The sequence below is a fragment of the Gallinula chloropus genome (assembly GCF_964237585.1).
Source record: "Gallinula chloropus genome assembly, contig: HAP1_SCAFFOLD_644, whole genome shotgun sequence".
NCBI classification, from domain to species: domain Eukaryota; kingdom Metazoa; phylum Chordata; class Aves; order Gruiformes; family Rallidae; genus Gallinula; species Gallinula chloropus.
Window position 1 is genome coordinate 259 of NW_028168089.1, and position 20,657 is coordinate 20,915.

The following is a 20,657-nucleotide window of genomic DNA, read 5'->3' on the forward strand; positions in this document are numbered from 1 at the left end:
AACCGAGGGGAAGGCGGGCACACAGCTGTTTCCTTGCGACACCGTCATCACCTTGGCTAGAGCAGATGGCTGAGCAGTGCAATGTGATGTAATTACAGCATTCCCTGGTTTCCCCACAGTACCTTGATGTCATCAGTGCTCTGGGAAGGCTGATGAAGGTGCAGGAGCTGGCAGGGATGCAGCCTCTGAAGCACCTTCCACAGGAGGAGAGGGAAAATGTGGGACTGCGGAGACGGAAGGATCTGGAGCTGCTGTATGAAAAGATCAGGAGCCTCAGGAGTCACCTGGAGAGAAAAGAAGCAGCGCTAGAAGGTTATGAGGCCAGTGTGGAGCAGCTCAGGTGTGGAAAGGCAAGGTGGCTCTTCCTGGCCATAGGTCTGAGTGAGAGCTTTGTCCTGGAATGCACGGCAATGGGCGGTGCGGGGAAAGGAGTGGTGCGGCCCCTTGCTGTCAGTTAATGCCTACTTGTGCCTCTGCCTGGGACCCGTCGTGCCATGGAGATGGGATCTAAATGTTCCTCGTTTAGGAGAAAGAGAGAAACATCCCCTCAGATCCCTGCAGTGAGAGACAGGGAAACCTGGGCAGAGCCCCGAATCTGCGGGCCCCGTGAGAGCAGTGGCATCAGCTGGGGTGGAGAGACAGAGTCAGTGGGACCAAGGCAGGCGTGGGATGTTGCAGAATGGCTTGAGAAGCAAGGCCATGAGCCCGCCCTTGCCCAGCCCCCGGCACTGGAAGGGGCGCAGGTACCTGCAGACGGTCCCACGTTCGGTCCCTTCACCTCCCCTCTGGGACCAGCGGCTGCATCCCAGGCAAGCCCCCTCCGCCCTCCCCGGGGCTGCAGCGCGGTACCGGCGGGCGGAGGGCTGCGGGCAGGGCCCGGTCCGGTGCAGCCCAGCCCGGGGGGCTGCAGCCCGGCCCCCGGGGCCGCCCCCGGCAGCGGGGCGGAGCGGGGCGGGGCGGCGCGGCCATCCGGGCACCATGGCGGCGGCGGAGGAGCTGGCGGCGGGGCGGCGGGGTCGGGGGCCGGAGCCGGGACCGGGACCGGGTAGCCCGGCGACGGGGCGGGTGGGGGTCGAGAGCTCTCCCGGGGGCGGCCGGCGAGTCTTCAGCCCCGCCGGGGAATTCCGCGAGTTCTCCCGCCGGCAGCTCCGCGACATGGAGCGGCTCTTCCGACAGTGAGTGGGGGGCGCGGGGGGAGCGGGGATGGGGAGGGGGACACACACATACCTCCCACACCTCCCCTGGGTGTCGGCAGCGGGTCCCGGCCGGGGGATCCCCGGCATCCCGCCTGCGGACCGGAGAGATGCTCTGCACCCCCCGCCCCGTGATTGCAGGAGGGACCCCCCCGTTCCTCGCAGGAGGGACCCCCAGGCCCTGGCAGCAGCTTGCGGGAAGGACCCCGCCACCCCGGCTCCTCGCAGGACCCTTCCCCCCACCCCCCCACCTCCTTGCAGGAGGGATCTCAGGGACTTCCCCTTCCCCAGCTCCGTGCAGGAGGGATGACGCTGGGGACACCTTCCCCCAGCTCCTTGCAGGAGAGATCCCTGCACCTCCTCGAATCCCTGCAGAAGGCACCCTTGGCCCCCAGAGGCTGGGGACACTGCAAACGACCCTCATGTCCCCTCTGCCTCAGTGCCAAGGGGCCCCTGCTTCTCTGCCAGCCGTGCATCCCCCAGGGCTGTGAGGCCAGCGTGGGCCGGTGGCATGTCCCCAGCATCCTCAGCCCTGCGGCATGTCCCCAGCATCCCTCCCCAGCATCCCCGGCCCTGCTGCATGCCACCACAAACGATAGAGCGTGACCGCCAGTTCAGCTCCTGGCCCTGGGGAATGAGGGGAGGGAAGGTGGGAGGGGGAGAGGAAAGCTCGTAGGGAACATCGAGCCCTGGAAATTTCCATGGGGAGACAGGAATCGGGGTGGCTCTGACCACAGTCACGCTGGGATGTGCGTGAGTAGCTGGGGATGAGTGGGACGGGCTGGAGCATCCCCACAGAGCCCACAGCATGTTGGATGCTCTGTGGGCAGCGCAGAGATGGCAAAGGCTGTGAGTGTGCTGTGCCCCTCACCCTGGCCGGCACCGGGAGGGTGCTGCGTTGTCCTGCCAAGTGCTGGCCTTGGTATGGCCAAGTGCCAGAGAAAGTGATGGGGATGGAGAGGCACAAGGCTGGGGTCTGTTTGGGGCGCAGGCATGCCGCCCTGGTGTCCCTGGCACTGTGAGGAACCCCACTCCCCACGCACTGCTGCATCCCAGAGGGCTGTCACCATGTCGTGTGAGCACGGCAGCGAGACATGCAGGTTGTCTCGTGGAGTGCAGTGTGAAGGGGGGAGACAATGCTGGGGGTCCCTGGGGGAAGGACCACAACCAGAGTGGCTGGTGCCGGCGGTGATGGGCAGCCACGGGTGCTGTGGCCACAGCACAGGTGGCAGCGGTGTGGGGACGGGACAGAGATGGGGGGAAGCAACGTGTGACAGCAGCCTGGCTGGCACTGCGCAGATGAGGGAGCCGGGCGCGGAGCAGATGTGTTTGCTCTGACACCTGCAGCGTCTCGCTGCAGCAGAAGGAGCAGCGCCGGGGCTGCGCCGTCCTCCAGTGATCGGCCCTGGGGGTCTCCGGAGGAAAGGATGCTGTCACGCCAAGCCCTGCCCGCTGCCCGTGCCTGGTGATGCAGTAGCTGTACGGGGTAAAGCAACAGTTTGGGGTGTGTGTTGGGGTTCTCCCTATAGAGGGGATGTTGCCCACTTGGAGCTTCCCTGGGAGAAGCAGAGGGATGCCCCCATGGCCTGAAATCGGAGGGAGGATGACAAGCGATGAAATGCCCTGCAGCTGGGGGGATGGCACCCACGGGACAAGGTGACAGGGCTGGGCTAGCAAATTTGCCCCTTGCAGAGACTTGAGGCGCAATGGGGGTCTTGGAGGGAGAAAGTGCCGGGGGTCCACTGCCTGAGCCTGGCTCCTGGGGCTGGTGTGGGGCCAGCCCTGCTTCAGGGCCCCCCGGCTGTGTGGGAGAACAGGAAGGCGCTGACTTGTGACATGGACAGAGCAGACCACAGCCGAGAAGGTACAAATGAGTCATGACCCACAGCGCCAGCAGGCACGGAAATGGCAAGCCACTGAGCAAGAGGACAACCGGCCTCCATGGTTGCAGCAGGGTAGCTGCACGCCTGCATTGGCCCAGGCCACACCACAGGGCCTTCCTCTTGTGTCTGTGGTCATGCCAGGAAAGGCAGCTGGGTGAGGCAAGAGCAGCAAGCCCCGCAGGGCTGCCCACGCTGTGGTGGCTGTGGGACATGAACCCTTCCGCCCCCAGCAAGAGCCTCTGAAAGGCTGCAAGGTACCAGGCAGTGTGCTGCTGGCACAGCCCTGGCACTGGTGCGGTGCTGCCGATGGGAGCTGCTAGTTGTAGGTGGGTGATGGGGGGCTGGATGGGATGGTGCCGTGGTTGCCAGTGGGGTCTGTAAACAGGCTCCCTCACCAGAGATGTGCCAGGGTCCCTCAGCCAGCGTCTGGCTGGGGCTGGAGCGTGGACACTGAGGGGCTTTGGGCAGGCAGGAGTGATGAGCATGGAGGCTCAACGTCATGGGGAGAAGGAGGAGGTGGTCATGGCGGTGGTGGTGATGGCGGTGGTGGTGATGGTGGTGGCCACACCAGCTGGGCTCATGGTCCCCACAGACTGGAAGCATCTGCGCAGTGGGGAACCCCTGGGAGCCGGGTGAACTGCTGGGGGGAAGGTGGGTCACATCCCAGAGGTGATAGAGGGCCCTCAGCACCATGGGCTGTTATCCCTGCAGCAGCCAAGGCAGGGGGTGTGCTCAGGCTCCTGGCCCAGGGAGCCAGCGCAGGTTTGGCAGCGTCCCCAGGGTTGTGCTGCCAAGTGCCGCATGGGAGCGGAAGCGATCCTGGATGGTGATGATGCTCCAGGGGGCTGTTAGCGGTTCACCAGCGGCTCGCTGCGGTTGCTGGTGCCCTTGTTCTTCCTACCTCACTCCCAGGCCAGCTTGGGCACCGGCTGTTGGGTGTGTGCAGGTGGTGCCGGCACTGGGGGAGGTGGCAGTGGGGGGGCCGCATGCTCTGGGTGCCCCATGGTGATTTGACAGGGCCATGCCTCCCTCCCTCTGGCAGGTACGACGCGGGAAAGGACGGCTTCATCGACCTGATGGAGCTGAAGCTGATGATGGAGAAGCTGGGGGCACCGCAGACACACTTGGGCCTGAAGAACATGATCAAGGAGGTGGATGAAGACCTGGACAGCAAGCTCAGCTTTCGGGAGGTGAGAGGCTCAGGGTTCTCTGAGCTGGCAAGGAGGTGTCCCATCCTCCACGTGCCTCGGCACTTGGCCAGGGTGGTGGTAGGAAGGGTGTCACAGTGGCTTTGAGGTCTTGGGGGAGCTGACACCACTGTCTCCCCTTGCAGTTCCTGCTGATTTTCCGCAAGGCAGCAGCAGGTGAGCTGCAGGAGGACAGTGGGCTGCATGCCCTAGCCCGGCTCTCCGAGATCGACGTCTCCACTGAGGGGGTGAAAGGTGCCAAGAGCTTCTTTGAGGCCAAGGTGAGGCAGGTGCCGACGGTGCCAGGGTGCCGAGGCGGTGGGGTGGGCAGTCAGGCTTGGTAATAGATGCTGGGGGGGGTCTCAGGCAGATGTGCCCCTGTCCACAGGTGCAGGCGATCCACGATGCCAGCCGCTTCGAGGAGGAGATCAAGGCAGAGCAGGAGGAGAAGAAGAAGCAGGCGGAGGAGCTGAAGCAGAGGAAGGCGGCGTTCAAGGAGCTCCAGTCCACCTTCAAGCAGTGATGGGCTGGCACTGCCTGGGCCGGGATCGCTGTGTGTGCCACGTTACAAGCCATGTGTGTGCCCCATGCTGACTGTGCCGGGAGCAATGCCCGAGCCTGAAGGACAGGCTGCCGACAGGCTCCCGGCCCAGGCTCGGCACCGTGCCCGCCTTGCTGGCAGAGACCAGCCGGCCCCGTCTCCCCCCGCTCCCCTCTGCCTTGCTGTGATGTCTGTAGTTGTTCTTTGTGCCCCCCCGTGTCCCCACACCGTCCTCCTGCCAAGCCGCTCCCAGCCCGAGGAGTGGTGTCCAGTCCCCTGCCCCTCGCCATGCCAAGGGTCGCTGCTGCCGAGTCCTGGGGGGCTGCTCCCCAGCCCCAGCCTGTTGCAGGTCGTGCATGCACTGTGAGGTTTGTGGGGTAGAGGGCTCACCCACATGGGCGTCACGGCAGCTGAGTGCCTGTTGGCATCGCCGCCTGCGGCTGACTCACCACCACGATGCCCATACGAACGCCAGGTGTGCAGTGGGTGGGGTGTGTGGGTGTGCGCGGTGCTTGCGGGTGGGAGCCCCCCTGCCCCAGTGTGTGACCCCAAGGGACCCAGCAGCACCGCACGTGCTGGCCTGTATCTGTACAGGGGTGAGAGGCTTGTGGAGAGGCAGCTGCAAAGTTCTCGAGCTGCTTCTCATCATGGTCGAGGGGTTGGAGGGAGCTCTGCAGCTGCGAACGGGGCACGTTGGTCGTTGGAGGCGCTGTCTTTGTGGGTTGCTGTCAAGAGGCGCGTCTGTCCTGTGGCCTCCCCCGCGCAGTGGCACTGGGGGCAGAGCCTTTTGGGGTTTTTTTATTTTAATCCCAAATAAATATAATTATATTTCGTAGGGAAGCGTGCTGGGTGCTGCCTGCGGGCTCGGGGGGGGATGGAGCAGGCTAGGGAGCAGGGTCTGGCCATGGGCATATCGTCATTGCTGCTGGAGCCGCACTCCCCCCGGCCCTGGGGAGGTGACGGTGGCACACAGGGATGAGCCATGGTGGTACCAGGATGTTACCTTTGGCATGCTGCTGGCACCCACTCTTTGGCATCAACCTGCTCAGCTCTGTGGACCCCCTCCCCCCCCCCCCCCCCCCCGCCCTGCCCCAGCCCCATGGGCACCTGCTCATGGGGCGTCAGGTGACCTTGGCTACATGTGATAAGGGGCCTTGGCCGTGCGGAAACAGGGGGGGTGGCAGGTTGGGGCGGGGTGTGGCTGCATCCCAGGGATGCTGGTGCTCGAGGCTGGGGGGGCTGCGGCGCTGCAGCAGGGTCCCCATCCGGGGGCATGGCTCCCAAGAAGCAGACACCCATATGAAGACCATGGACTTCCTGACCATGGGCTCCTGCCCGGCCCCGGCTCAGGGACACGTGTCCCAGACTTGCCACCTCAGGGTGCGGTGGCAGCACACGAGGGGCAGATGTGGCTGTTCCCAGGACAGGGGCGGGGGGGGGGGGGGGGGGGGGCGGGTGCGATAAGATGGGTGGTGGGGCCAGGGAGTCATCCGGCGTGTGACCCTTGTCAGGTGTTGGTGGCAGGAGGAGGTGACGCCAAGGTCCCTGGAGGTGCTGGCAGGTGCTATAAGAAGGGTGGCATTGCCTGTTGCAGTACCTTGTGACTGCGTGACCATGCTTGGGGCTGTGTGTCTTGCCGTGCTGCTCGGCTATGGTGGGTGGGGATGGGGTGGTGGGGATGGAGCCCCAGTACCTGCGGTGGCTCTGGGCACAGGCAGCCACTGAGGTGCTATTGCTGGTGTCTCACAGCCTACGGATGCGGTCAGCCGGCCGTGCCACCACTGCTGGGCCGGGTGGTGGGCGGCGAAGATGCCCGGGACCACAGCTGGCCATGGCAGGTACGGAAGGGGGGGGGGGGGGGGGCACTGGGAGGGGGGGTGGGTGATGGGGAAGAGGATGTTCCCTCTTTGAGACCACACTGCTGCCGTCGTAGATCTCGCTGCAGTACAGCCGCTCTGGGGCTTGGCACCACACATGTGGTGGAACCCTCATCGCGCCCAGCTGGGTGCTGACAGCTGCCCACTGCATCAGGTGGGTGCTGGGGGGGGGTGGGGTGGGCATAGACAGGAATATGGGGGGAGACGGCACAGGCATCTTTGGAGACTAACACCCCCCCCTCCCCTCCCACCCCCCACCCCCGGCTGCCGACAGCTCTAGCCTGACGTACCGCGTGGTGCTGGGCAAGCAGGTCCTGTCAGAGGAGGATGAGCCCGGCTCAGTGGCTGTGGGTGTGGAGAAGACGATCGTGCACGAGAACTGGAACTCCTTCTTCATCATGTAGGCGAGGGAACAGGGCAGCCAGAGAAGGGGGAGGGTAGTGCAGCTCGGGGTGCGCAGTCCTTATAGTGCTGGGTGCGTGGTCCTCACAGCTCTGGGTGTGTGGACCTCACAGCTCAGGGTGCCTGGTCCTCATGGGCCTCATGGCCCAGGGTGCCTGGTCCTCACGGCTTGGCTCTCCTGGCAGCAACGACATTGCCCTGATCAAGCTGGCGGAGCCGGTGGAGGAAAGCGATACCATCCAGGCAGCCTGCCTGCCGCCCGCCGGCCTGACCCTGGAGAACAACTACCCCTGCTACATCACTGGCTGGGGACGCCTCTGGAGTAAGGGCGGGGGGGATGGTCTGCAGGGAGGTGTCTGGGGTCGGGTGCGGGGTGGATGGCAGGGTGCGAGGTGCAGCTGTCGTTGCAGCCAACGGGCCCCTGGCCGATGTCCTGCAGCAAGCGCTCCTGCCCGTGGTGGACTACGAGACCTGCTCGCAGAACGACTGGTGGGGCAGCTACGTGCGCACCACCATGGTGTGCGCCGGTGGTGACGGCGTTGTCGCCGGCTGCAACGTGAGTGCCGCAGCAGTGGGTGCCCCCCCCCAGCCCAAGGCTTGTACCGGTGGGGTGTCCGGGGTGGGTAGTGAGCAGCCTCTCGGTCCGTGCAGGGCGATTCGGGTGGCCCCCTGAACTGCCAGCGTGACGGGCTCTGGGAGGTGGATGGCATCGTCAGCTTCGGCTCCGGGCTGGGCTGCAACACAGCCAAGAAGCCCACGGTCTTCACACGGGTGTCTGCCTACATCGACTGGATCAACGAGGTGGGTGTGCCCTTCTCCCACCCCCCATGTCCCCCCTTGCCATGGAGGGACCCACATTGCGGTCCCCGTGCCCACGTTGGTGCAGGGCTCACCATGACACCCCCACCCCGTGTCATCTTGTCGTTGGCAGAAAATAAACGCAAACTGAGGCCGTGGCACGCGGTGGGATGAGGCTGGAGCGTGATAAAGGGAAATGTGCTGTGCTGGCCTCCTGTGTCCTGCTGGTTATTTGGCGGGGGGTGGGGGGGCTGAGGTGTAGGAGGTGGGGGCCACACCTTGAGCTGGGTGGGGGGGCTGACAGCAGTCCCCTGAGCTGGCTCTGGTTGGGGAGGTTGTGGGGAGAGTGAAGGGGAAAGTGCTGTGGGGCTTGAGGCTTGGCTGGGAGTATGGGGGGAGAGGGGCTGGGGACTGACGGGGTGTCCTGGGGGAGGGGGATGTTCTGGGGGGCTTGGTAGATGGGTGCTTGGATGCTTTACGGGATGCAGCTGGGGAACCCTGATGGCCCCAAGCTGCTGGAGGCCGGGTGATTGCTACAGGGGTTGTGAGAGAGAGGGGGTTTAGTCCTGGGGGGCTTGGGCGGGGAGGGGGTTCCCAGATGACAGGGGTGGGAGATGTGGGGTTTGGCAGGGAAAGAGGCAGCCATGGGCCGAGCAGAGCCCCCCCCCCGTAAGAACTCAGCTGCCTCCTGTGTTGGAGCCTGGTCCTGTGGTGGTGGCTCTGCCCAGAGGGGAGCTGTGCACCAAGAGGAGGAGGACAACAATGAGGAGGAGGACAGAAGAGGAAGGAAGAAGAGGGAGGAAGATGAGCAGAGCACTCCAATGTGACGGACAGCACCCAGCCTGGCCGTGGCCATGACAGTGGCTTGGGGCAGAAGAGCAGATGGATTTTATGAACTGTTTAATAAACTTTTTCTAAAACTGGAGTGGTTGTAGCTAAAATAGGTCTGTCTAAACAAAAAGTGGAAGAAAGAAGGTTTATGAAGGTCTTAACATTTATGAAATGTACCAATACAAGTAGCAGGTTTTACAATTTATTAAACTTGTAATTCTACAAAACCCCCACCTCTCCCCTTCCCCCGGAAATGGGGACGGACGCCTCGGACGCCAGCATTGGCTGTGCCTGGGAGAGCCCCACTCCACTGCAACACATAAAACCAAAGCCAAACAGAAAAGGGCTGCAGCACCAAATCATGAACAGCCAAACCTGCCCAACAGCCCCAGGTGAAAGGAAAAACCCCCAAACCCCTGGCACACAGCCCCTGCTCACACCACCCCCCAAACACCCACCCTGGCTGGGCCAGGCATGGCAGGAGTGGGACATGGCTGATAGCAGAGGAGGGACCAGGGACTCACTGCTGGGAATGAGAGATCAGGGACACCCTGGGACACAGGGACAAACTCCCCAGTACTCCGCAATCCCCATGCAGCAGGGGGATGGATGTGGCTGGAGGACCTTGGGATCGCTCCTCCACTGACCAAGCACAGGGAGGGGATGGAGACAATGGTTCCTTGGAGCTGTTGTGTCTCCCCCTGGTTCTCCTCAGTGCGTGTTCACCACGTCATCTCACAGATCAGTTCCCACCTCTCTTGCTCTTCTCCTTTTCGAATAAAACTTAGAATTCACAGCTCCTCTTCCCTGGTTTCCCCTCTTTCCACCACAGCATCTCGCAGCAAGGCATATCTCCAACTGGCTGCTCACCTCAGTACCTAGAACCCAAGCTGCGCTGGAGGGAAGGGAAAGTGCCTAAAATGCTCAAAAAAACTCCCAACAAACAACACCCCCCCACACCCCCCAAGTGTAAATATGCAGCAAAGGCAGATCGGAGAATGGCAGGTGAATCCCACACGTGAGGGTTCCTTGCTCACTCCAGCAGCGCTGAGGCAAAGCGGGACAGCCCGCTCCTCCCTGCACTGCCGGCTCTGTGGGCCCCTGGGTTGCTTCCTCCCCAAAACCCCACAAACATCCAGGGTTCCTGACCCAACCTGCCACCACAGCAGCTCATAATGACAGAGCTTTAACGCAGCTGCAGTATTCCAAGGAATCCTCATGGGTTTCCTATTGTAACTCCATCTAGCATCCAATGCACTCCTCAGAAGGATGTGAGCTGCCTTCCCGGCCCACTAGCACAGCCACCCTGGAAACACTACTGGCATTGGCAGGAGGCTAAAAAAATGAGGATTCCCTTGCCCATCCTGCTGCAGAGAAGCCTTCAGGAGGTGCTGGGATGTTGTGTGGGAGGAGGAACAGACCAGACAATACAGTGCAAAGGATTATTTTTCCTTTTTCATTGTGCTTAATTGAAAACAAGAACCAACAGCAGCAGAAATCATTCCGTTCCATGTACACGGCCGACCTTGAGTCCATCACCTGCTTACCAGGGCAGTGAAGGACACAAACGTCAATGTCACCCAGAAACGACAGGCAGAGGACTGGTACAGCCATGTTGCAGTGAGCCAGGGGCACTCTGCTCTCCTTTGCACACGCAGAGGCTCCAGCCGGTGCCTGCCCAGGCAAAGGGGCTTCCTTCATCCATTCCTGTTCTGTCCCCATCGGCACAGCGCCAGTCCCCACCCTATCTCCATTTCACAGCAGTCACAGATCACACAACTCAAGTGAAACCTCTCAGCAGACAGACAATGGCTCAGAGAGCACCGATGCCATGTCAGGGCAGGCACAGGTTTCATCCAGCTGTGGGGGAGCAGCTGTCCTGCTCGGTGGGACCTCACAGCCCACATGTCATTTGCACAGGAAGAAGAATTTTTTACGGAGAAAGTTGAAACAGCCAGGGATCTGCTTGTACTTCCCCTTGGCAGAGACAGCGTTTGCCACCTGAGAACAGATGGAGAGCCACTGAGGAGTGGGAACTCTTGCAGGAGAAACGGGGATGGGGAAGGGGATGGCAGAGCAGGCATGTCTCCTAAAATGAGCCACTTTCACCAGCAAAAACAAAGGGGACTGGAGGGAACACGACTCTTAAAGAAACCTGGCTGCACCAGCCACCGCTGCCTCCAGCCAGTGTTTCCCCTTTCTCTTCAGGCCTTTTCTTCAAAGCAAATTCCCTTTCCACCTACTTCTACTTCAGCCACGCCTCTCATTTCCCCAGGGTCGCTTCCCTTGCACTGAATGCCAACCGGTGGAGGCTGGGTGGGTCTCAGGTCACTGCTCCCTTCAGTTCAACAGCCACTGCATTGGAAACCAGCGCCATGACGCCAGGAAAACAACTACAAAGTATGTCCTGTCCACTGCTGCCTCCCCGTGAGGCTCTGACCCTACAGCACTGGCGACTGGAAGGACCTACACATGTCCCCAGCTTCAGCAACGTCTCTAGCCAACAAAGCACGCCAAGGAAAAGGGTTATTAGCCATGCTGGCTCCACATTCCCTGTGCACTGTGCTCCTCACTCGCCAGGAAACAAACACCTGGCATCACCTTTCCAAGGGCAAGATGCTCTAGATGTTCCACGGTGTTGCAGGAGCTCCAGGAGACACTAGACCCAAAGGGAGAGTGTGCCTGTGGAGATCTCTGGGCACCAGAGACCCAGAGGGTCTTGCCCAAGGGTGCAATCGCACCCCTACATGCTTACAAGAGTCCCCTGCACCCTGACAGTTTGGATAAGCTATGCAATTTTTTAGCAGTCCCCTTGGAAAGATGAAAGCCTGTACTTCCAGGCTCACTTCTTGCCAGAGGAACCTTGAGGGAACTTCTGGCCGATCGATGCCAGCTGTTCCCTTTGTACTTAGACCTCCCCACAGTGCCTCCTATTACCCAGCCCATACAACGAACGCACAGTATCGTTGCTCCTTTCCGAAGCAGAGGCCTCCACAACCAGCCCAGCTGTGGCTCTGACTCTGCTTTTGTACTAGGGGTTACAACAAGCAGGGAGACAAACAAAAGAAACCAAACCAGGTTTACCCGCAGTAGCATGTTCAGCAGATCTTCTGAGTGGGCATACTGCTCCAGCACGCTGTCCAGCATTTCCACGTACCACGAGCCACTGGACACCTCCCTCCAGGAGACAAAACCTTGGGAGAAAGAATGAAAAGATCACTGGTAAAGCCAGCCTTCCAGCCTTCTTGTCTGGCAGTGTTACTGCCACTCTCTGGTGTCGTCTCCAACGGAGCCGGCTGTCCCTGACTGTCCTCGACTTCGGAAATGGAGCTCTGAGTATTCCACTAATCCCTCTGCAAGGGATTTGTGCAGGATGGCTCACCTGGAAAAGTGGAGTAGGAGACCAAGATGTCACTAGGCGTGGGCAAGCTGGCTATGGCATCTGGCTCATCCAAGTTAGCCGAGGGAGCCTGAAAGGGAGTCGCGTCCGACTCCAAAGAACTTCCGGGGGCTTCATCGCTGGGCGAATCGCAATCCACTAGAAAGCCCCGATCCTTTTGTTCTGCAAAGAGCAGCAAGACAACTCTGGCTGAGACTCGCCTTCCGCGAGCGTTCAGCAATTGCTCATCCTCCACTGGATGGGGAAAAACATCTCATCAGAAGAAGAATGAGTAGAGGCCCGCTGCGAGAAGCAGCTTTGCGGAACACGGGCTGCAGGCGAGTCGGAGCCACCAGCGATTTGCACAAACACCCACAGTTCACACTGCTCTGGTCAGGTCACAGCTCAGGACCTGCAGCATCTACTCAGGATGTGCTGCCCAGCCCTGCGCTGCAGTTACTCCCCCCTTTCATCCTGTGCCTGAGTCCTTAGACTCAACCTGCGCTAGCTGTAAGTATTCATGGCTGGGAGTAAGAGAGCTGGAGAAAGAGATGACAAACAAAAAGGGAACGAGAAGCCAAAGCCTAACCACATCTGGAGCCTGCTTACACCCAACAGCTGATTCACTTTGGGAGCTAAAACAAAGATTCACCTCCACCACAGGCCTGGATGAAGAAGAGTTTGGGTTTTCCTCTCAAAGTCGGGCAATGGGACCCATTGAAATAGTTCACAATCTTTTCTATGGGAATGGGTCGTCCATCCGCTCCGTAAATGGCTCCAGGAAACTGAATATGGCTCGTCTGCAAGAGGAAAATCCAGGAGCTAGTAAAGCAGAAGTCAAGGCCAGTTCCATTTCCCATTGGGCGCTCTCACTTCTGTCTCTCTGTAGCCTAACGGCACCACAATGAATCCCACTTCCTGGCCTCTGCGCACAGGCGTGCTGTGCCAGGGCGAGGGGCTGCCCAGGAGTCCTTACAAATGTGTTAAAACCCAGTGATCCATCTCTTCCTGCTGCCCAGCTCCTATCCCACCTCCTCCTGTGACCGGGGTCTGCTATCCCCTGGGATAGCAGGCACCAAACAGAGACAGTTTTGCAAACTATGGCTCTCCTCATCCTTCGAGGCCTCTGACTTGTGACAAACAGGCTTTCCTGCTAACAATGGCTTCCTGGAGACGGGAAGGGCTGGCGCTGCCTCCCTGCACTCTGTGACCGTCACTTGGATCTGAACTATACACCCCGACCTCTGAAACAGAGAACGCTGGTCCACAGGCAACACCAGACCAGGCAACAGCAGCACCGGAGACACTCCCGCTTTCGTTAACCCGGACAGGAGAGTGTGACTCCTTGCAACACGCTGCAACAGCCGAACGGCCATCAGATGGGTCACGACAGGCTGCTTCCCTCCTGCCCCGCTTGAGACCCCAGCGTGGGTAACGAACCCCTTCCCACGCAGGCAGCCTGCCTAACGAGCACGGGGAGAGATGCCACAGACCCACCTGACAACCATGGGAAAGGATCACCACGATGCAGCAGTCCAAGGCACTGTGGTCCCGCCTGGCCAGCTTCTGCAGCTCCAACACCATTTCCTACACAGAAAACGTCATGGTGAGAGCCTGCCAACCCATACCTCAGGCAGGGATTACGCTGGGCCCTGCTCTCATCAGCCTGTCACAGCTGTGCTGCTCAGAAGAATCGAGTCCATCTCGATCTGGCCAACAGTTTTTGTCCAGGGGAAGCGGGATAATACACACCCTGCATGCAGGCAGCAAAAGCCATCGGCAGAGAGCGAGTATTCCTGCCCTAATTTAACATGGGGCACAGTAAGTACACATCTTTCTCTCCTCACTGCATTCTTTACAACACAGCAAAGTAAAAAAGTCCCACAACAACATAAAAAACCCCCACAGCAAGGTAAAAAACCCCTTGCACTTCCACACCATTAACCCACCGAAATGTGCCGCTTCTAACAAGGGGACTGTGGGTGAGCAGAGAGCCTTGTTTTACTCTCAGCGGCCACTCCGGGTGATTTAGCTCTCTGTGCTGCTTCAAGTAACCCTGGAGGCCTCTACAGCCAGATTAATTGCCTCCAGGGTTACTCAAAGTACAACCTCACCTGTTTCCCTACAAATTGCACAACCAGGAATCAAAGTTCAGGCAGAAGGGTGAAAACACACAAGGTCCTTTCCCCTTCTGCAGCTGCGGCGTGGCAATAAGATAAAAGGATGTGCACAGTCAATTACCTCTCCATGAGGCACAGGCTGGGGCTTTCAGGGTGCTGACAGCATGGGGGGTGTCTCATAATGCACCCCTGTCACTTTTGGGGCTTGCCTCTTGTCCCTCATGTTCACCGGATGCAGATGGTCTCACCTGAGCCCTCAGATCTCGTTGGGTCAGGACATCGAAGCGCAAGGCCTTGAAGCGCTTCTCCAGCTTCCTGCAGTCCACATCAGAGCCCTCTCGAGTCGAAAGATTTGCATCTCTGCTGAAGTTGACGTTGTTGATGATCAGGCAGTGCCCGCATGGGTCCCCTTTCAGCTCGTAGACCTGTCGGGCACCACGTTGCAATTAAACACCCTCAGAGCACTCACCGGCTACTCCCAGCAGGACACAACGCCAGCAAGGAAAAGGAGTCCTGGAAGTAGCTCACTGCACAGCTCTTTCACACCTGGGGATGATGGATAAGAGTTCCCTTCCCCACAGCAGCCAGCAAACACAAACCAACCTGTTGAGTTGGGGACTGCCCTCACAGAAAACTGGCTGCTGCTTTACCTGCGGCATGTCTGGCAGCGGGGTGACAAAGCTTTGGGAGATTTTTCAGGCACCATCTTCAAACCTCCCCACAAGAGCCCTCACGAGGAGCCAAGGGAACAGGCAGACAAATGTCCCAGGGACTTGGCTATACCATTGACAACAGCACCGTAGGAATTTTATGTGGCTACACCCACGCTGATACAGCCAAGAGCCTTACACACAGCCAAACTATTCACTTCACATTAGACACCCACAAGCTCTTGGAGGGCAACTCAAGACACCCCCACTGCTGTATCTGCAACGCTCTCTTCCCCACATGCCCCCTGACACACGCCGTGGGCACGTGTTCGTTATTGCAGCTTAACAGGGAATGCTATTGGCCTGACCAAATACTGACCAGATCATGGTTCCTCTTGTCGACAGCCGAACCTACAACATGCAACAGAGAGACAGGGTTTAGCTCTCTGCACTCCGTGATGAGATGTTACACCCATTTTTCTCAGAGCTGATGTCAATCCTGACCTGCCACCTGTGGTGGCACACACAAATTCGCCCTTCCCACCCTGCCGCATGCTGGAAAGGAGCATTTGGCACCAGATCCCACTGGAACAGCCCAGGACATGGCTTACCCTGAACTGGCACAGGAGGGATTCGAGCTCTTTCGCTCTCAGCTTGGATGGGCAAACGTTCAGGGACACGCACACCTGTAAATACAGAGGACAGTCAGGTCTTGCCTGCTCCCCTTTCCAATTTGGTGCGATCAGTATCCAACCAGGGTCCCCAGAAGGCTCTGAACCAACAGCCTCCTATTGCAGCAGTCCTGCTGCTAGGGTGAGATAGGACATCACATCTGTGTTCCCTTTCTCAGGGTTCCACAGACTGCAGCTTCTCCCCACCACCACACAAGCTGGATCCGCATGTGGTCCAGGATAACGAGAGCCAGGACTTCGCAGCTTGTGACCCACACTGAGAGGGATCCCAGCTGCCACCCCCCACGCTGCCATTTGCCTGGGAAACAGCTGTGCCCTTAATACTGACTTTTATGATGTTTTTCTCCCTGTATGTCCAGCTCAACGGGCCTCAGGTCCCCCAGCTGCGGCAGCGCCGGCAGGCATTCGCACTCCTCGACAAGCATGTCCGCAAGGTCACCCTGCCCGGTATCCCGCAGGATCGAGAGGAACATGGGAAAAGCCTGCTTCCCTCGAGTCTCCAGGTCAATGACCAGCTGCCGGGCTTGGTCTCCTCGGCTACTGGCACTCTGCGGAGGAGGAAAGACCAGGACAATGTGTGATTGCTCTAAGCCATGGCGTTCTGCCTTCGTGGCTGGCACCCAGAGAGTGGAAAAGTGGGGATCTGCACCAAGTACGTCTATATGGGGCAGATGAGACTGAGACCCACCAGACGCAGTCAGAGACGCCTGCAGCCACCTGAACCCCAGCCCTGTCCCCCTTATCACCACAAAACCCTGCTGCCTCCACTGAGAGGGCTTGGAGGGACATGAGGCTGCTCAGTGGACTGTCACTGGTGTGCGGGACAAAGTCCCCAAGCCTGACACCAGCAATGGAGAGGAAATGGGAGCCCCAATGGTGGGGATGGGACTCAAAGATAGAGCTGAGGGGAGAGGGAGGGGACGCGAAGGGGAGGAGAAACCTTACACATCTCACCTACAGGGACAAGGAGGGACAGGGGCCAGTCCCCAGGCCTGGCAGTGGGGTGAGGGGCACACAGGGACCAGCCTCACCTGGGCCTGTCACAGGGAACAGCGGACACGAGAGCCCTTCTCGGGGCCGTCACCGGGGTGAGGAGATAGGGGGGCGGTTGCCAGGCCTGAGAGGGACCCGGGGCCCGCCCCCGAGGCCGGTCACCGGCACCCGGAGCCCGGCTCCAGGCCTGTTGCCGGAACCTAGAAACCCACCCCCATCACCAGGCCTATCACCGGGACCCGTCCCCGCCCCCAAGTCTGTCACCGGGACGCGGGGCCCGGGCCCGGAGCCCGCCCCGGCGCACCTGCAGCTCCTCCACCATGGGCCGGGTGAAGAGGCCTCGTTCCTCCAGCAGGTCCCAGAGCGGTGCCACCCGCAACGCCGCCACCAGCCGCGCCCGGCCGCGCCGCAGGGCCCGTCGCTGCGCTTCTTCCATTGCGCCGCGGCCGCCGCCGCTCCAGCCGCTCGTCTCGGTGACCGGAAGCCGGCGCCGTCTCTATGGTGACGGCGGGGCGGGCGCGCCGGAAGCGGCGGCGCAGGGTGGGTGAGGGCGGCCCGTCCGCGGCCCTCGCCGGTCGCCGGTCCCCTGGGCGCCGCTGTCCGCCCCTCCGAGCCTCCGCCGGAGCCATGGAGCTGGGGCGGGCGGGCCTGGCCTGGGCCGCCGCCCTGCTGCTGGCGGCCCTGGGAGCGCAGGCTGTGGCGGGGGATTTCGACCCGTACCGCGTCCTGGGGGTCGGCCGGAGCTCCAGCCAGGCCGACATCAAGAAGGCCTACAAGCGGCTCGCCCGGGAATGGTACGTGCCTCCAGCCAGTCCCGGGCGCTGCTCCGGCCCCCGCAGCCCCAGCGGCGCGGCGGGGCGGGGCGGACACGGGGACGGGCACCCGTTCGTGTTGGCAGGGCTAGGCCGCCGGGCAGCAGGTAGTGCTGCTGGGGGCGGGGGGGCGGCGTGAGCCTCCTTACCCGGCTGGCTGTGCCGGAGGCTCAGCGGGAGCTCCCAGACCGCACCGGCTCCTCCTCACAGGCCGAGGATCCAGCGCGTGCCTTCTCGCGAGCGATCCGTCCTGTAAAACCCCCTTGGAGTCTGGCCACGGTGTGTGTGTGGGGAAAGTTATCCCGGACTCAGCTGGGAACATCTCCTCCACCAGCAGCCCCGGCTCGGTTTGATACGTTGATGCCTGAGGGTGACTCAACCCCCGTGCTGAAGGGAAGACGCCTCAGGGCCACAAATGTCAGATCAGCGGGGTACGTGCCGAGGAGCAAGCTCGAGGCATCGCCTCAGAAAACAACCTCGTGGAGCTTTTGGAGCCTGTAGTTTTGCCTGGGACATTCCCCAGGGCTGTCCCGGGAGCTGTGCTGTGGGAAGAACACAGTAGATATGTAGGGCAGCAGCTGAGGGATGTGTCACTGCACCAGGTATGAGGAGAAGCGCTCCCTCGTCCTGGGCTCAGGCTGTTGGCAATGGATCAGATGGAGGGACAGGTCTGCAGGCGCACAGCCCATGTCCCTGTGCTGCATTTTGGGATGGGGGAGGACAAGCTGGGCATAAAATCTCACGTTGGCCTCAGGGGATGCCATCACCCGCCCTAACTGTCCCCACCCCGCTGGCCTCTAAATGGAGGCTGACAGCTCACTGTGTCCCCCCCCTCCCCAGGGAACTGCTGACCCCCTTTTCCTCTGGTTCTGCCTTGTAGGCACCCTGACAAAAACAAGGACCCAGGAGCAGAAGACAAATTCATCCAGATCAGCAAGGCCTACGAGGTAACACACTCTTCGTGCTAAACTCGGGCTGTCAGTAGAAGTTAAGTCACCCTATTTTTGTGTATGTGCCTTTGTGCTCATTCCACAAATGTCCGCACAGGAAAGGCACTCCAGCCTGTGGAGACAGATACTGCTGACCAGAAGAGCTTCCTTTGCTTTCTTAACAGAGAGTTGCTGGACAACACCAGCCTGGCCTCTGCTGCAAATGTTTTGTTACCAGCCTGCCCTGCTTTCACTCAAAAGCCTTGAACAAGGGAAGAGTGGGTAGGCACCGAGCCCTGTGCAGCCAGGCAGGTGTCTTGTTCATGCCATGTGTCCATATAAGCATCCTTGAGGATGATGTAAGCAGCATTAATCACCACAGGCCTTAGTTGCTTCACATTATTCTTTGCATAAGTAGTTATTTGCATGCTGCTCCCACGTGGCGCTTGAAATTGGCTGCCCCAGTTTGCAGCGGCTGACCCGATACTTCCACAGCAGGCGAGCCCAGCCCACAGAAGTTAAGAGAGTCATCACCTCCCAGCTGAAAACCAGTTTCTCTGGGGGGGGCTGCCAGCTGCTTGGCAAAACTGTTGGCACTTTCTGATGCTCTGAGAAAACCCCCAACGTTCAAGCAGATGCTGCTGGCAAAAGCCACTCAGGGCGAGAGCGTTGGTGCTCAGGCGATGTGATGCTGGGGCTCGAGGAGCGATCGGTGGCAGAAGTGAGGACGGTGGTCTCAATTTACAGGGTTTTCTTTGAGCTTTGGCTTTTTGGAACCTTTTCCCCCCACAGTGAGCCTGGAGGAGATGCAATAGTTCCCTTTTCCAGAATATTCATTCCTCTGACACGCAGCAGAGGCCATGCATTCCCTTGTAGCCCATTCTTGTGCAGCTGCAGTTATTTACTCTGGGATTACTACAGGGCAGTTCCCCCTCATGATTTCAGGTGACCGTTTTTCTGTGATCTGCTTCCCAGATCCTCTCCAATGAAGAAAAGAGGGCAAACTTTGATCGCTACGGAGACACCGGGGAAAGCCAGGTCTACTCTCAGCACCAGCATCGCCAGTTCCACCACTTCCACGAAGGCTTTTATTTTGATGAGTCCTTCTTCCATTTCCCCTTCAATTCGGAGAAGCGCGACACCTCCGACGAGAAGTATTTGCTCCATTTTTCTCACTACATCAACGAAATCGTGCCAGACAGCTTCAAGAAACCTTACCTCATTAAAATAACCTCAGACTGGTGCTTCAGCTGCATCCACATCGAGCCCGTGTGGAAAGAAGTCGCTCAGGAATTGGAGGCACTGGGTAAGGATGGGGCCCTTGAGGCTGGGTGTGTGTCCCTTCCTTAGTGATGCTGCGCCATCGCTTCCGGATTTGGTGAGGGAAGGCTGAGTTTCATCCGTGGGTTTCCTCAGGGATTTATCCCAGTGCTTTCTTGAGTGTTGCTAACATCGTAATCCATGAAACTACATGTTAGAAACTTCACTTCTCCCCTTTCTCAGGGTTTCATCCAGCAAAACAAGGACCGCTCGTAGGCACTGTCAGCTAACGCTCACCCACGCAAAGACCTCTTGTTTCTATCACCTGATTTGGATTCAGACCTTTGGAACTGGAGCTGGCAGCACAGCACAAGCCATTCCAAGGTTACACCTAAAACCTCCCACTAAATAAAAAGGGTCCCTGGACCCCAAGATCGTGAGGGCGAGATGCTGTTTCTCCCACCTGCACAGCTGGGGCTCAGTCCAGCATTGCTGATCAGAAACAATGGCGTGGGCTGAGGGCCCATCACGCTGCCCTGAGTTCAGGCCACCAGCCCACTGCTCTTCCTCCTACCCTTGGGTGACCTTGATATGCAGAGATCCCCACAGAACAGATCCTCTGCCTTAGGGCTGCTACTGCCTGGTGCGGTTGTGAGACTTTGGCCAAATGCCTTGGGACGCCGAGGAGGTGTTTAGATCTCACGCCTCTGCCCCCAGCTTTCTTCTTTCCCCTGCAGATATCGTCTGCAGGCGCTTCCAGAGAAACACAAACCCACCAGACAGCAGGAGACAGAGGCACCGTGGTTCTGGCTTACCGGGATTTTTCTCTTTGAGGTTTTAATGTAGCACATGAAATACCAGCGGAGAAATGACAGGAGGACAGCGTGTTCTCTCTCCCTCTCTCTCCCCCTAGACAAAGCTAGGAGTTTTAAATACAATCCTCAAGTATGGCAGGAGGAGGAAAGCCCAGAGTTAGGAGGGACTGTCCCTCAGATAACCCCGGAGCAGGGTGAGGGTCTTCAACCTCCATGTTTTGGGTTGTCAGTGATCTTTCATGCAAAGCCGCTCTCCTTGTGTTGTTTTCAGGAGTGGGAATCGGAGTGGTGCACG

The 20,657-nt window shown here is 59.7% G+C and overlaps 3 protein-coding genes across 3 annotated transcripts; 2 read left to right on the forward strand and 1 right to left on the reverse strand.

The window, feature by feature from the left end:
* Positions 1-978: 978 nt before the first annotated feature.
* Positions 979-5,639, forward strand: LOC311204819 (EF-hand domain-containing protein D2-like; the record flags this gene model as incomplete). The annotated part of the gene is made up of 4 exons (XM_084281167.1): positions 979-1,175; positions 4,119-4,266; positions 4,410-4,544; positions 4,652-5,639. The coding sequence occupies 4 exons, from the start codon at positions 979-981 to the stop codon at positions 4,784-4,786; spliced, it is 615 nt and encodes a 204-aa protein (XP_084137293.1). The 3' UTR covers positions 4,787-5,639.
* A 779-nt stretch (positions 5,640-6,418) lies between these two features.
* Positions 6,419-10,270, forward strand: LOC311204816 (chymotrypsin-C-like; the record flags this gene model as incomplete). Its single annotated transcript, XM_084281165.1, has 8 exons — positions 6,419-6,458; positions 6,554-6,642; positions 6,738-6,835; positions 6,956-7,081; positions 7,269-7,405; positions 7,494-7,639; positions 7,735-7,884; positions 10,193-10,270. 8 exons carry the CDS (start codon positions 6,419-6,421, stop codon positions 10,268-10,270), a joined length of 864 nt encoding a protein of 287 aa, XP_084137291.1.
* LOC311204818 (caspase-9-like) lies at positions 10,166-16,982 on the reverse strand (the record flags this gene model as incomplete). Its single annotated transcript, XM_084281166.1, has 10 exons — positions 10,166-10,713; positions 11,797-11,906; positions 12,095-12,274; positions 12,744-12,891; positions 13,589-13,678; positions 14,460-14,636; positions 15,241-15,272; positions 15,473-15,547; positions 15,882-16,101; positions 16,851-16,982. 10 exons carry the CDS (start codon positions 16,980-16,982, stop codon positions 10,621-10,623), a joined length of 1,257 nt encoding a protein of 418 aa, XP_084137292.1. The 3' UTR covers positions 10,166-10,620.
* Between the last annotated feature and the right edge of the window lie 3,675 nt (positions 16,983-20,657).